Source organism: Heteronotia binoei, unplaced genomic scaffold, assembly GCF_032191835.1.
Source record: "Heteronotia binoei isolate CCM8104 ecotype False Entrance Well unplaced genomic scaffold, APGP_CSIRO_Hbin_v1 ptg000322l, whole genome shotgun sequence".
Taxonomy (NCBI): Eukaryota; Metazoa; Chordata; class Lepidosauria; order Squamata; family Gekkonidae; genus Heteronotia; species Heteronotia binoei.
In genome coordinates, this window is record NW_026800016.1 from 49149 (window position 1) to 65345 (window position 16197).

General features: G+C 52.8%; 1 protein-coding gene across 1 annotated transcript in view; it reads left to right on the top strand.

The window, feature by feature from the left end:
* Positions 1–15139, top strand: part of CA9 (carbonic anhydrase 9) — a 34535-nt gene extending 19396 nt beyond the window's left edge. The window contains exons 5-11 of the mRNA XM_060263511.1: positions 4344–4436; positions 4708–4774; positions 5810–5967; positions 6203–6356; positions 14099–14134; positions 14860–14944; positions 15046–15139. Of these exons, the coding sequence (XP_060119494.1) occupies positions 4344–4436; positions 4708–4774; positions 5810–5967; positions 6203–6356; positions 14099–14134; positions 14860–14944; positions 15046–15139 (687 nt within the window). The remainder of the gene's footprint in view (positions 1–4343; positions 4437–4707; positions 4775–5809; positions 5968–6202; positions 6357–14098; positions 14135–14859; positions 14945–15045) is intronic.
* The last annotated feature ends 1058 nt before the right edge of the window (positions 15140–16197 follow it).

The following is a 16197-nucleotide window of genomic DNA, read 5'->3' on the forward strand; positions in this document are numbered from 1 at the left end:
TTCTTCTTCTGCGGGTCACATGAAGCGTATAAGACTCCCAATTTCTTATTTTCTAAGTACTTTACATTATCTTTCCGAATATGAGTTTCCTGTAAACAAATAATTTGTGCGCCAGATTTCCGCAATTGTTGAAAAACTCTTTTCCTCTTTCCGGGTTCATTTAATCCGTTGACGTTCAAAGAGAGTATTCTAGTTTCTGCTTTAGGATTCATTTTGCCGGTTCCTTACTATCAGGTATCTTGAATTCCTTCTTACTCTGGAGTCTTGTCTTTATCTTGTCACGTTTCTCCTTAGGGGATTCTCCCGCCGGAGATTCCTGAACCTCATCTGGTTGTTCGCCCCCTGACTCCGATCCACTCCGTTCCACATATTGGGTCCAAAATTCTTCCATCTTTGCCTCAGTAGTGATGTTGTACCTCTTCGCTTGAAATGTAAAAAAGAGGCCTTGTGGAAATAACCATCTAAACTGAATTTCATGCTTGATTAGCCATGTGGACAATTTCTTGAATTTAAACCTCCTCTGTCTTACACTCCAGGGTATCTCTTTCAAAATTTTTATTTTGTTTCCCTTCCAATTAATTTCACACTCTCTAGTTTTTCTCAGAACTCTTTCTGTTGTTTCTGATCGCAAAAGTTTAACTTGGACCTCCCTGGGGAGTTTAAACTTCCTTATGTAGCTTGATGAGACTCTTTTGGCCCATAAGATGTCTCTTGGACCTTCTTCTAGTAATTCTTCCTCATCCACTGTTAAAATATCCATTATTTTACTGGGTAGGTCTTCATCCCTCTCTTCAGGTATATTTTGAAACCGCAGAATTGTTGCTGCTTTCTCCATTTCCAATTTCATCAGACGGTCTTCCATCTCCACCAACTCTGTTTGGTTCCTTCTAGCTATGTCTCTTGTCTGTTTGTTCCATTCTTCCACTCTGTCTACTTTAGCGGTTAATTCATGTACTTGTTGCGTATTGGCCAGTACTTGTTTTTGAAATTCTACCAGCTGATCATTTGTCTTCTTTATCTCGCCCATCAGATCTGTTCTTAGTTCGTCCATTGCTTCATGGCTTTTCTTAAATCCAGCTGTGACGCTCTTCTGCAATTTCTCTAGTGCATCTTGGGTGGCAGCGCCTGGAGTCATTTTACTTCCCCCCGGCGATGGGGTTCCTTGCTGATATTTTTTAATCTTTGTTTCTGTCATTTACAACCTTGCTAAGCCAAATCTAATGGCTTGCTTCCTTCTCAGTTTACTCTTCACCCCAACCTACCAATTTCTGCTTGGAATAGCCTATAACAATTCAATATTCATAAAACCAATCCCTTCAATTTAAGATAAATCAACTCCACCCGTTAATTCACCCTTCAAAAATCAGTATTTCAGTTCATAAAGTGTATATCAAATTTCTCAATTAATTACATATCAATTAATGCTTAAAAGGCTCTAAACATTCAATAAAAAATGAGATTTTCCAATAATCAATTAATCCACCAGCTTATTATAGTTTGACAATAGTCAAATACAGTTTCACAAGCACTTGCACCAATATGCCATTATACAGACAGGCTCTTTAAAAAGTTTATTTAAAGTCTTATCTGCTCCTTGTCTGCTGCTTCCTCTCCTTTCTTCCTTCTTCCCTTGCTTCTTCTCTTCTGGCTTCTGTGTCTCTGTCTCTCAAGTCCTATTATTCTATGAGTCTGGATCCAATTAAAAAGTAATCCCTATTAGTTCAATTATGATCAGTTTCTGTTATACTGAGTTTGTTTGTATTCAGCTCCTGTTATGTTCAATGCCAAGCCCAGAGTACAGGTGAACTAACTGTTCTAGAAGAGACCATAGAAGATAAGAAAATCCGGGAAAAAAGCCAACACCAAGCAAAACAAAACCTCCACCAAAGCTTCTCTCTGCTCCTGCTGATTATCAACCCAGACACAGACACAACACCCGGCTCTTCGGTAAAGTGCGGCCGCGTCAAATGCCGCTAAGAACCGCCTCTTTACCCTTTCAATTCTTCCACCCGAACACCCAATACAAGTAGAAAAAAAATAAAAAATAAAGATAAGCAGAAAAAGAAAAAATATAATCCAACGACCACCGACCACCACTAGATCTTGCCAGCACCAACACCAAGACTGTAGATAGGGGGGGGGAATTTCTTCAGCCCGGGGAAGCAAGTTTCTCTGCCCCTTGCCTTCCTAAGAGACAGCTAGATCCCGTCCGCCATTAACACTCCTTCCAAAATGCCTCCCCCGGGCCAACAACGGTCCAAAACCTCTTCTTCCCTCCACGCTCCTACTTCTTAACTTTTAAACCCCTTCCACCGACTCCGCTCACCCGATCAGGCTTCTGCTCAGCTCCACCGCTTTGGTTTCCGTTTTTTGTCCTCAGCCGGCTCCCGAGGCTCGCGCCGCCACTCACCCCCTCTCTCCACCGCTTTTCTTCACAGCCTCACTTCCGCGTCTCTCGGATCCCCGGCCCGAAGACCTCTCCTCAAGCTCAAGCTCTTTATAGCTACCTGGGAGGAGGGACCCACTCTCGAGCAGTCTTTTGGGTACAGCTGTTAGAAGCCTCGCTCCCCCTCCACTCTCCTTCACTCCGGTGGCACAGTTTAGCGCCGAAGCGTTGAGGGGTAACGGCCAGGAGGAACCGGCGTCTGGTGGGGAACCTCCGCTCCCCCCCGACAACCAGAAGCCCTCCGACTCCGGAGCGTCCCCTGACAGCTCCGATAGGGGTGTCTCCCGTCCGGGAAACCCCCTCTGTCACCCCCCAAACAGAGTTCCTTCTCGAGCTCGAGTAAGGAGCTCCGCTTCACTCCGCCATCTTCCGGAAGCTCTCCAGATGTTGATTCAATCCCCTCTTGAAGCTGTCTATGCTTGTAGCTGCCACCACCTCCTGTGGCAGTGAATTCCATGGGTTAATCACCCTACCCAGTGGGAGGGTAAACTTCCACTGTCCCTTCTCCTCATTCCCGTACTTCAGACAGCACAAATAAATATATGTCATTTACAGTTTAGGCTTAGAACATTCAAAATATAAGTTAAATACCCATTGTCTGTTCAAGCATCCAGGCTCAGGCAGGGTATAGAATCAGAGTCACAGAGTTGGAAGGGACCTCCAGGGTTATCTAGTCCAACCCCCTGCACAAGGCAGGAACTTCACAAATACCTCTCACACACACAACCCAGAGGGTACAAAGAAAAGGGAGCAAAACATGTCCCCTCTTCTGGTGATTGGTTCTTATCCTAGACAATGTTTAAATAGGGCAGGCTAGTATTTCCTGAACCTTCAGTAGCTTTAATGTCAGCCTTTTCTTAGTCCCCATGGCTGGGACTTCACCCCACTGTCGCTTGCCAAACTGGCCATGTGGAGGTAAAGCTTGGTCCTTTGTGGCTCATGCCCATCCAAAGAGAACAGAGCTGCTGCTTCTCTGTGTCCTGGGAGCTTATAGCTGCTGTTCTGGGAGCCACCCACCTCCCGGTTGTCCTCATCTTCTTGCTGCAGAGGAAGAAATAAGACATTGGAGTGATTTGCCTGCCGCCCCTGATGTCCCTCTATGCAGCATGGTGACCCATCATTCTCCTTCAGCCAGAGCCATCAGCAGATCCTGCAAGCACCCAAGGCCCTACCCCTGCCCCTTCCTTCCTTCTAATGAGTCTGCTGATGGGTTCTGTATAAAGAGTGCCACCCTAGTGACTGGAATATTCTAGGGTGGAGGGCATTTCCCACCAAGAACATGGGTGGCAGACAGTCCCTGTCCTTGTAGCGTTTCACAGTGAAGCCCGCACGGCGGAGGTGGCCTCTCTGATGGCAGCTTTTTGGCTCTGACCAGATGGAAGCGACCCACCCCTCATACCAGTTGGATGTTCTGAGCAGCAGCCAGAGTGGAGGGATGCCCAGCATCAGAGGCTGCGTGCCAACAGGTCCAGCAAGATCCACCAGAACCAAGAGGCCTCATCGTGTTGCAAATGGGGGGGGGGGGTCATCTGGCAGTGAGGATCAGGCTTTCCCAAAGCCATGCCCAAAAGCAGGCTGAACTGGATCAAGGGCACAGGTGTCATCCAGGAATACCTGGCAGGGCTCCACCACCATCCCCTCCCTCAACTGCCTTCCCCCTAAATCTGCCCGACTCCTCAGGGCTGCTTGGAGGCATCTTTGGAAGCTATGCTGATTCTGAGGCAACGCTGCCAGGATGTGAGCCGGAGGTCCATGTCTGGAGCACAAAAGATAAGAATCTCTGGGTCCAAAACGTCTGGAGAACAGCCTCCTCCCAGAGGCCCCTGACTGAACTCTTTGGGGGTGGTGGGGGTGGAGTGAGAAGTTTGCTCAGAGCTGCTCTGCCTTGTGGTTCCAGATTCACGTTGTCCATTACAACTCCCGCTTTGGCGGCATCAAGGAGGCGGCAAGGGAGCCAGGGGGCTTGGCTGTGCTGGCTGCATTTCTGCAGGTGATGCTGGGGGCATGAGAGGGCAGGGAGGAAGGGGAGGGCGTGGCCACCCTGTGCAGGGACCCTGGCTCCTGCTTTAAAGCACCGATTTGCCCCTGGACTGCAGGTCCAACCTACAGCGCTCTCTCTCTCTCTCTCTCTCTCTCTCTCTCTCTCTCTCTCTCTCTCTCTCTCTCTCTCTCACACACACACACACACACACACACACACACACACACACACACAGTGTCACAAACAGAGTTCTCACAAACCCTTTCAATTGCTTTTCCAGGCTGGATCAGAGGAGAATGAAGCTTATCAGCACATCCTTGAATCTTTGGATGAGGTCCATGAGGAAGGTGAAAAAGAGAAAAGACTTCCTTGCTGGCAAAGGAGCCAGTAGAACCAGCTGCAGTGTAAAGGCAGGGGTGGGGGGTGGGTAGGTGGGTGCTGCGCTCCCCGTCCTCACGAGGCGTCTTCGAACAGTGGCTGGGCAAACACTTCTCCAGGGATGGATGCTCTCTAGACTGATCTGGCATTGGGCAGCAGGAGACTGAACTGGATGGCCCCTTCCAACTCCATGATTCTGTGATGCTATGACCCCAGGCTGCATACCCCCCACCCCCGGGACAATGCTTTCTTGTGCCTCCCTGACTGCCCCCCCGCCCCCCACACACACCGAAGCTAGCAATGCCAAAGGGACCCAGAGAGAATTTCCACTCTGCTCTCTCCAGCACTTTCCCAGGCAGGCAACAAGAGGCCATCCCCGCAGCTCCTTCTGTGCTCACACAGGCTCCCCTCCTCAGAGGGAACACACTGCCCATTCTTCTGTGCACCTCTGCCCCATAGTCCTGCTGCGTTCGCTCCTCCCAGCACCTCTTTTCTCAGGATGAGTCACATTTTGCTGGCCGCCTGTGAGCCCACAGGCCTCTCTCTGCAGGGTGAGGATGAAACAGGTCCTCCTCCTGATGCCAGTCCTGGGTGCCCCTCAGAGAGACAGAGAGTTTCAGCTCCAATTTAGGAAGGCCAAAAGAGGCAGTCATGCCAGCCCAGGTCTAGCATAGCATTTCGCCCTTGACTGAACTTTCTGCTGGTTCCTGTGAAGTATATTTCCAAATTGCCTTTTGGGAGCAGCTGAATTCCATCATGCTTCAACAGGGCTGCCAAGTCCCCGGGCCAGACAGGGGCTCTCCTGCCCTGGAAGTGCCCAACCCGCCGGTCCACATAGGGACCTTCCCCGACATCACTGGTGTGACAACGTCCCCCGGGGACTTGGCAGCTCCCTCAATCTCCCTGCCTCCCTTCCTTGCTTGCACTCGAGGAGTCCTACTTGGGCACGTCTTCTTCCGCGGTCAGGGAGGAGAGTGTTTTGTTGCTGTTTTCCCCCTTCCCAGGAGAGGAAGCCTCAATAGCGGGGTTTGATATAGCCAAGCTGCTTCCAGACAACCTCCACTTCTACTTCCGCTACAACGGTTCCCTGACCACACCGCCTTGCTATCAGACAGTGAACTGGACCATCTTTAACCAGACGGTTCTGCTGTCCCAAGGGCAGGTCTGTCTGTCCGGGTTGGGGACGGCATAGTGGTGGTGGGGGGGGGGGTCTGTACCCTGGACATTGCCTTTGTCTGGCCTGGCAGCTGTCTCCACACAGGCTACAAGGATTTGGCTCTTCTCCTGAAATAGTTGTGGCTTTGAATCTGTGGGAAGGAGTTTCTCCCCTCCCCTCCCCTGCTACCGCCTGGCTTCTCTCCGGGTGACCTGTCTGCCGCTGCCCCTTTCTCCTTTAGATCTCAGTGCTGGAGGAAAGTCTTCTTGGGGATGAGGAGGAGCTGATCCAGGGCAACTTCCGCCTGCCCCAAAGCCTGCATGACCGGAGAGTGCTGGCCAGTTTCCTGATGCCCCCTACAGCAGCAGCAGCACCGCCAGCTGCTGAGCCACCAGGTAAGAACATCCCTCCCACCAGGCGGGGCTTACCTCGTGGGGTCCTGGTCTCAAGACAGGTGTGCAGCTCCCGATTCTTGGGAGGATCTGGGTACAGGGCAAGGAGCTGATGCTCCTGTTGGTGTGCCACCTGAGGGCATGTCACATGCCACATGGGCTGCTAATGGTGCTCCACCCCAGCTCCTGTGTGTGGCTGGCCAGAGGGAGGGCAGCTTCCTTGACCTTCAAGCAAGGACCCTTCCCTCTCGCCTGCTTTGTGCCCCTCCTTCTTTAAGGGGAGGGGCCGTGGCTTGGTGGTGGAGCCAGCTTGGCATGCAGAAGGTCCCGGGTTCTGTCTCTGGCATCTTCTCTTTGAAGGATCTGTGGTGGGGAATGAGAAGGACCTCAGCCTAAGGCCCTGGAAACCCTCTGCCAAAAAAGTCCAGAGGGGGCAGCCAAGATGACGAGGGGGTTGGAGCCCCTTCCCTAGGAGGAAAGGCTGGAGAGTCTGGGGGCGAGTTTACACTACACATGCATTTTGCAACTGGAGTTTTTACTCTGCAAGAATAGCAAAAATCCAGGTGTAAAACACATTCATAGAATCATACAGTTGGAAGGGATCTCCAGGGTCATCTAGTCCAACCCCCTGAACAATGCAGAAAACCCAAAAATACCTACCCCAAATTCCCAGGATCTTCATCACTGTCAGATGGCCATCTAGCCTGTGTTTAAAAACCTCCAAGGAAGGAGAGCCCACCACCTCCCGAGGAAGCCTGTTCCACTGAGGAACCGCTCTAAACGTCAGGAAGTTCTTCCTAATGTTGAGCCGGAAATTCTTTTGATTTAATTTCAACCCATTGGTTCTGGTCCTACCTTCCGGGGCCACAGAAAACAATTCCACACCATCCTCTATAGGACAGCCCTTCAAGTACTTGAAGATGGTGATCCTATCACCTCTCAGCTGTCTCCTCTCCAGGCTAAACATGCCCATTATTTAGTGTTGTGTAAACACACCCTGGGACTTTCCTGTTTGGAAAAAAGACAACTAAGGGGGGACATGATAGAGGTCTATCCAATTATGCATGGGGTGGAGAGAGGTGGCAAAGAGAAATTTTTATCTCTCTCCAAAAATGCTAGGACTTGAGGGCATCCAATGAAACTATTAGGTTCAGGATGGACAAAAGGGAAGACTACTTTGTTACACAAAGGATTATTAAAATGTGGAATCTGCAGGCAGAGAACACAGCTCTAAAAGGGGATTAGATAGATTCATGGAAAAGGAATAGAGGGAATGCTTATTCAATTTGAAGATGATACTAAATTGGGAGGGGTTGCAAATACGGTAGAAGATGGAAACAGGATTCAGGATGATCTTGACAGGCTGGAAAACTGGGCTAAATCCAATAAAATGAATTTTAACGGGGATAAATGTAAAGTTCCACATTTAGGCAGGAAAGAATTTAGGCATCTTAATGAACCATGTGCTGAACATGAGCATCAGTGTGATGCGGTAGTTAAAAAGGCCAATGCGATTTTGGGCTGTATTGACAAAAGTATAGTGTCCAGATCACGCTTTACTCTCATCTGAGTGTGTAAATGGGGAGGGGAGTCAGATCTTCTGGTTTTGTCGCTTCTCCGTAAGGCAGAGAGCTGGCAAAAGGAGCCCAGTGGCTTCTCCTTCCCATCCCCCCCCATCTGGTGAGTGTTTAAATGGAAAAGGGAGTCAGATCCTCTGTTTTTGGTGCCTCTCTGAAAGGGGGTGCAAAAAGTCTCCCAAGAGGCACCCTGGCAGTGGGGGCTTTCGCCTTGCCTTTGCACCCCTAGGGCGCAAAAGCAAGGAGAGGATCCCCACCTTCATTTTGTCCTATTGGCCCATTATTTCTTATAGGCTCATAGGATAGAATGGAGGGGTTGGGCCACCTCTACTGCGCTGTGCAAGAGAAGGGGTTTAAAGTTCATATTCCCTTCTCTAGAGTTGCGCCATGGGGCCAGCCCTGCCGAGCTTCCCCTCCCCATTTAAACACCCGGTGGGGTGTTTAAATGGGGGGGGCGGTGTCAGATCGCCCATGGGTCCCTTCATTTTTTGAGTGGGGGGTACCATTTTTGTCCCCCCCCCTCAAAAAAATGTAGATCCGGCCCTGCAAAGGAGCTGGGGATGGCCCCAGAAGGAAGGACCAGAATCAATGAAATTAAATCAAAAAAGTTTCCGGCTCAGCATTAGGAAGAACCTCCTGACAGGTCCTCAGTGGAACAGGCTTCCTCCTTGGGAGGTGGTGGGCGCTCCTTCCTTTTTTAGCAGAGGCTAGATGGCCTCCTGACAGCAGTGAGGATCCTGTGAATTAGGCAAATCATGAGAAAAAGGACAGGAAGGGCTGCATCACCGCTTAGTTCTCATTGCCCTTTTTTACACCTCCTGGGAAATGCTGATGGCCACTCTGGGGTCAGGCAGCAATTTTTCTCCAGGTCGGTTTGGCCAGGAATCCTGGAGAGGTTTTTTTGTTTGTTGTGTGTGTGTGTGTTTGCCATCTTCTGGGCTTGGAGCAGGGATCACTGGGGGGGGGGGGGGGTGTATTTGTGAATTTCCTGCATTGTACAGAGGCTAGTGCTGCATGACCCTAGAGGCCCCTTCCAACTCTATGATTCTATCTCCTCTGAAACATCCACTGGTTAGCAGCTTTGCTCAGGGCTTGCAAACTGAAGGGAGCCATATAGCTAAATGGTCCCAAATCTCTATGGGTCATAATTTCAAACCTTGGGCCCTGCTGGCTTCCTTGATTGAAGCAACCCATTTCATGTTGCGTCTTCCTTTACTTCTTGCTGCTTTCAACTGTTCTTACCAGGACGGTGTTCTTTTCCCAGTGACTCTGGTCTTCTTGTAATGCAACAAAAGTGAAATAGCCTCATTTTAGTTATTTTAGTTTCTAGGGACAGCTCAGCCTTGATTTGCCCCAGAGCACACTGATTTGTCTTTTTGATGGTCTGTGATATCGGAAAAAACTCTCCTCCGACTCCACATTTAAATGAGTCAACTTTCCAACTTTCACACACAAACACAGTAATGGGGAATAGTATCCTATGAGTTATCTTGATTTTGGTCACCAGCAGCATATCCTTACACTTGTGGATCTTTTACTGCTCCCCCCGCCCAATTGCCTTCTGGTTTCTTGGTGTCAGCCCCCCTTTGGATTGTTGATGGATCCATGGAATAGAAATCCTTGAGCAATGTCAGTTTCTTCATCATCCACCATAAAGTTGTGTGATTTCTTAGCAGTCAGTATTTTGTCTTTTTAGTGTTCAGCTGTAATTCTGCTTTGGCACTTTCTGGTTTAATCTTCATCAGGAGCCATTTCACGTCTTCTTTACTATTTTCTGCCAGTCATGTGGTGTCATCTGCATGTCTCAAATTAATGTTCTTTCTGCCAATTTTCACTCCACCCAGGGCCAGACCTCCCACTAGGCATACTAGGCGATTGATTGCCTGGGGTGCTGGTCTTCTGGGGGCACCAAATTGGGCACCCCCATCTGACTCGGTGACATTATCAGTGCAGCCAGGGGGGCACCAGAGTCTAGGGCTGGTTCTGACTCGACCTTCATCGAAATCTAATCCAGTTCTGCATACAGACCGAAGAGATGGATGGGGAGATAAAATGCATCCTTGTCTGACACCTTTGCCAAGTGGAAACCATTCTGTTTCTCCATGTTTTGTCCTAACAAGTCTCTGGCACCAGTTGTGCATCAGAACAGTCAGCTGTTGTGGCACACCCACTGCTTTTCAAACCAGCCATAGGCAAAAGCTTTGATGTAATCTCTGCAAATGCAAGGAGGTTTTTTTAAAAAGGTTATTCAAAGTATTGTATTATTCCTACACGGTATTACACATGCTTAAAACCCCCCAGCAGTGACTCACCTACAGGCCACGCGGCCTTTTGGGTGGGGGAGGGACTGTTGGCGGCCTCAGCAGATATGTAGAAATGTGTTGAAAGGCAGTGTGTGACTCCTTTGCAGCTCTGCACCCAGGAGCCTCGTTTTTTAAGATAACAAAGCGGGTCAAGGGAGAATGGAGCACTTGGTGCCGCCTCTCCTTTCTCCGGTCCGGTCCCGTGCCAGCCAAGGCCAGCAGCAGCAGCTCCGCTTGGAGGGGAGGGAGTTGGCTCGATGGCCCAGTACGTCCGCCAGTGTGCCCGGGGCAGGGAGGGAGGGAGCTCTCTCTCCCTCCCCCCACGCAGAGTCCGTGGCTCCCCAGGGGGGCGGTGGGCTCGCCCAGGGCGGCTCCTTCTCGGGGCGGGGCGGGCGCGGGCTGGCTGGCCCCGGGGCAGCGGGAGCAGGAGGGCGCCGAGCCAGGCCCGGCGGCTGCTGCCTCCCCCTCCTCCTCGCCCGCCTTGCGGATTCCCGCCCTGGCTCCAAGGAGAGGACCCCTGCGGCTTGGCCCTGGGAAGGAAGAGGTGGTGCTTGGCCCAGACAGCCGGTGGCTTCCCTCTTGCCCAAGGACCCTGAGTGGAGCTCACCGCCAGAGACACGCTGCGCTCGTGTTTCCACCATGGGTTCTGCCGGGCGGGCGGCTGCCAATACAGCACAGCGGGGTTGCCATGTGCAGGGCGGGCGGTCTCTCCAAGTCCTCGCCTCCCGCTCCTCCGAGACTCCCGAGAGCGGCCAAGCTCCCCCCCCCCCCCGCCCACTTCCAGGGACTTGTGGAAACCACTTCCCTCGGACTTCTGTTTGTGCCCCTCTGGAGAGCAGCTGGAAGGAAGGGCAGACTTCAGCAAAGGAGGCCAGAAGTCCCCGGAAGTGGAGAGTTCCCTTTGGGGTTGGCTGCTCGCCATTGGTGACTGTTTGCTGTTCCACACACGGGACATTCAGCTCACGGGCTGCTTGACCCCAAGGAGCTGGGGAACGCGGCTTGAGATTAGCCACTCAGACATGTCCCCCTTTCCTGCGGGCCGCGGCCAAGGAGGCAGCTCGCTCAGTGGCTTTGCTTGGGGTTGGTGCTGCTTTAACCAGCTTCTTGAAAGAGAAGCGGCGGCATTTGGCGAGAGATTGGAGGCAACGGTGACAGGACAGCTTTCCAGGAGGTTCAGACACGTGCCACTAGGTGGGAACTGGGACTCATTCTCACTTTGGGTTGATCAGTCTGGCTGCTTGAGAACAATTTGAACCTGTTTGTTGGTCACGCTTCACATGTCCAAACAGCACGGAAGACTTTAGCGAAAGCTGCAGAGCTTCTCACCTAGCCTGACCGGGGCCCTGCCTCCCTCCACCACCGGGGGTCGCCACACCCCCTCAGCAGCAAAGGGCACAGAAAAACAGGGAACAAAGTAGTTGCAGCCAGAAATTGCATAGCGCATGTTAAAGAAACTCATCATGTTGTGTTTTGAAAGTCCTTGCTAATGTTATTTCACAGATGTGGTGAGCGTCTTTCTCCACCAGCATTCCCTCTCAGCTGAGTTAGTGTGAGCCAGCTCACAGGTTTCTAGCCTCCGGCTCGCACATTTTTGTCTCAGCTCAGGAAGGCTGGCCCCAGAGCACGCGCATTGATGCACTAGCTGACGCCTTTAGTGCCACGAGCTCCCAAAGTAGAATTTTTGCTCACAAGACTCTGCAGCTGAGAGGGAACGTGCTGGGCACCATTGCCCCCCTCCAGTGCCCCTGGAAAAGTTCCCAGCCGGCAAGATCCAGTAGCTGAGAGAGACCAAACCGAAGCTGGATCCAGGCAGAATGGAGCTGGTGCAGCTGGAAGCATCTTCCTGCAGCTTTTCAATGGCTTGCAGAATTTGCTGAAAGAGCGCGGCTCCAGGCATCCTCAGCCAGAAAGACGAGTCCGCGTGGCATGAGAACCCCGGCCCTCCGATTCAGGTCATCTGGAAGTTGGCTTCCTCTTTGCAGTTGCTTCAGAAACCCTGCAGGGGGGTATTCCCTAGATGCCTGAACAGGGCTCTGCCCCCCCACAGCCCCTTGCCATCTCCCCAGCAGTGCCCCCTTTGTGGTATAGACAAATGGAAAGCCTTAATGGATGACTGACCAAACTCTTGAAATAACTCAACGGAGATAAGAAGCAAAAGTTGGCAGCGATAGAATCAGAAGTCTACATGCAGCATTCCACAGGAGCCAAGAAATGAAAGGGAAATTCGAAAGATCAGCATGGAAATACATTAACTGAAATGAAGAAAAGATGGGAACAATACACCAAGCAATTATACAAACTAGATGAAAAGGTGACAGATTCCTTCAAAGAACCAGCAGTTTTAGAAAGTGAAGTGAAAGCTGAAATCCAAGCAATTGGGAGAAACAAATCACCAAATCCACAGAGCTATTCCAAGACACAGAAATGGAGTCCATTTCTTAACAAAATTCCATCTTAACAAAATTGTGTCAACAAATATGGAAAATGAAATAATGGTCCACAGACTTGAAATGCTCACGCTGCATTACAATTCTGAAAAGAAGAGTCCCCAGAGATTGCAGCAACTATCGAACCATTGCAATAATTTCTCACATGAGTAAAGTAATGCTCAAAAAAAAAATCTCACACAAAGACTGTCCCCACATACAGAGCAAGGAACACCAAATATTCAAGGTAGACTCTGAAAAAGAAGAGGCACTAGAGATCAGATTGCAAATTTACATAGGCTACTAGCACATGAGAGAATATCAGCAGAAAAGCAGCTTGTGTTTCATAGATCACAGCAAAGTTTTTCACTGTGTGGGTCAGGAAAAGCTACGGTTGGCTTTAAAAGACATGGGTGTGCCACAATAGCTGATTGTTTTGATGCCCAACCTGTACTCTGGACAAGAGGCTGCTGTTAGGACACAATCTGGAGAAAGAGGATGCTTTCCAGGCGGCCAAGGTGTCAGAAGAGGATGCCTCTTATCTCCCCGCCCCTTCAGTCTGTGTGCAGGCAAGATGGATTACATTTAGAGAACGATGGCGTGGAAACTGGCAGAATCTGCAGATGACACCACATGACTGGCGGAGAACAGTGAAGACGACTTGAAATGGCTCCTGATGAAGGTTAAAGCAGAAAGTGCCAAAGCAGAATTGCAGCTGGGCACCAGAAAGACAAAAGGACTGTCTGCTGATGGAAGTCCGAGGTCTGCTAGAGAGGGAAAGAATACAGCAGGGAGCAGCATTTTGGCTCTGGGTCTGCGCTTGCAACGTGTGCATAATCTGGATTGGGACCTTGTCAGGTAACACCAATAGGACACGTCCCATGTGGCAGCAAAGACCTGGTATCCCATGAAGAGAGTATGGGTGCCCCCCCATAGGCAGGTCGAAAGCAAGAGCTGTTCCGAGGCCTTCGCAAAAACCACCCTCTGATGTTCTCCCACTGGCATTAACTCCCCCCCTGCTAATCACTCAGGTCTTTCAAAGGCATCCTTCACATGGGGGAGGGGTGTGGGGGGGCGGGGTCAGGGTAGTGGTGTGGTCAATGATATCAGCTAGAGTGGTCCGGCCTTCCTCCCTCAAGGGAGTGAGTCTCCCTGAGAGCAGAAAGGGGAAAGTGGCATTAAGGTGAGCAAAGCCAGTTTGTCTGCGTCTCCCCTCTCTGCCTCAGCCTGGGATGCTTGAGGGCACGGAGCTGCTGCCGGGCCAAGCGCAGGGCCTCCCTCCTCCAGCACCCGCAGGCTCTCTTAGCGCACAACCAGTCTGGGCAGGACGAGGGTCGGGTGGCCTCGCTGCAGCAGCTGGGAGGGAGCTGGGGCATCCGGGGCCGGAGGGCGGTTGGAAAAGGCCCTTCTGACTCCACTGCACTTTGCTTCGCTTGCAGATGGCGGCAAGCAGGAAAGCGCCTCCCTCCTCACAGGTAAGGGCCTCTTCTCAGCCCTCCGCCTCCCTCCTTTCCGGCCAGGGCGACCAGCAGGCAGCAGCGGGAGGCTTGACCGAGGCGAGGGAGCCCCACTGGGCGGCGCTTCAGCATTTTCAGTCTTGGGTTCTGCGAGACAGACAGGCCAGCTGAAGGCAGGGGAGACAGACAGGCCAGCTGAAGGCAGGGCGGGACCTCCCTGGCTCCTTCCTGCGGCTCAGGTGCTGCGCCGGTGGGAGACCGAAGAGGTCTGGCTTGCTCCAAACCGCCGGCAGTAGCGCGCGCAGCCCGAGCTTGAAGGACATTCCTCCCCCTCCCCCATGCGGCTTCCCTGGGCCCAGCGGGCGCCGCCCTCTTGCCAGCCTCAGCCCAGGGCCGGCCCTCCCGCTCTCCTCCCTGGGGCAGGCGTTCCCCGCAGGCTGGATTAGCAATTAGGCCAAGTAGGCACTGGCTAGGGGCCCCAGACCAGCCAGCAACTGCGATGCTCTTTGCCCAGTGCGCCGCCTGGGGAGGCTGCTGCCAGCATCCTCGCCCAGCTTGCCTCTTTCTGCCTCTCCACCTCAGCTCTGTTAGAGGGCTTTGGAGAAGATGCCTGCGGGCTGCAGCGGGGGCAGCAGAGGGATCCTTTGCAAGATGTCTCCCCCGCCCCCCCCTTCTGACTGCCCGGGGCCTCCTCCACAGGGCTTAAGCCAGCCAGCCCTGCCTGCCTTCTTTCCTTCCCACAGGGGAGCTGCTGGCTATCGTGTTTGGGGGGCTCTTTGTGGTCACCGCCGTGGCCTTCCTCCTCTATGCCCGCAAGCACCGCCAGAGGTAGGTGGGTGGGTGGGTGAGAGCGGGGTGGTGCCCAAGCAGCCGGGGAGGGGGGCAGAGCCGGAAGGTCTCTCCTTTCTGTGTCCCTCACCTCGCTCCAGGCCGGACGCCCCCGCAGCCAAGCCCAGCCGCATCTACCTGCCCGCCACCCCTGAGGAGCCCACCGGCGAAGGAGACGCAAGCCAGGCCAGCTGAGGACACTCGCTTGCCCACCTCCTCTCCTCTCCAGACCAGACCAGACGCCCACCCGGGAAGCACTCGCCCCTCCTGCTGCACCCGGGCGCAACGGCCACAGCAGACCACGAGAAGGAAGAATGGGGGGGGAGAGCAGCCCCTCCCCCTTGCTGCAAGGCCCTTGCGGATGCCTGCTGGGCCAGGGGGGGCGGGGGGGGCAGACTAGCTGTGAGTGGGAGAAGGCAAAGGGGCAGCCCCACCCAGGGGCCCTTCCCTGAGCCTCAGAGCATCATCATCTCCCAGAAGACTACAGGAAGGGGGCTGGGAGCGCCAAGAGCCAGGCTCTGGCCCCTCCTGCCATTGGTCGTCCAAGGAAGAGTGCAGAGGCAAGGTAGAAGGGTACCACTAGGCCAATGCAGGGTGGTCTGGCCACAAGCAAGCCTTTCTTATCTGAAGCAACAAGGGGGGTTGTCTTGAAAGAGAGAGAAATCCAGCAGGCCACTCCCACCCACAGCAATCCCCCCTCCCCAGTTTGTAGACTCTGCCTCCCTTACAGCCCCCCCTCTCTCCCTCCCACCTCAGCAGGAAGGGGCCCAGCCCCAGGACAGAGGTGCACTCAAAGGCCACCCAGCCCACCCTCCACGCCTGAGGTCAGGCTGGGCCCTAGGGAGACACGCCAGCAGCCAGGCAATGTTGGGGGGGGCTGTAAGGGAAGGTGCGGAGAGAACAGAGCCAGGAAAAGAGGGCAGCAGGTAGGAGCAAAGCAGATAGAGGGGGGGGCAGATGCTCCGCCACTGATCCACAGCACCCCCCTCCCCTTTGCCTACAGAGAAGCAGAGGAACAAGACACCAGGCTCTCTTTATTGGGATGAAGACACACACCGCTGGGAATCAGCAGGAAAGAAGCATTCCCACCCCCTCGGCCTGTGTCATACTCCCCACCCCCACGGCCACCAGGAGTGCGTGCCAGCCCGTACCCTTCCTTCCCTTGCCCACCCTGTCCAGCTCTCTGCCCCCTGCAAGCAGCATCTGCCCCTAGCCTCCGGGGAGGCCCCGGGGCGGCCTTCACTCCTGAGGCA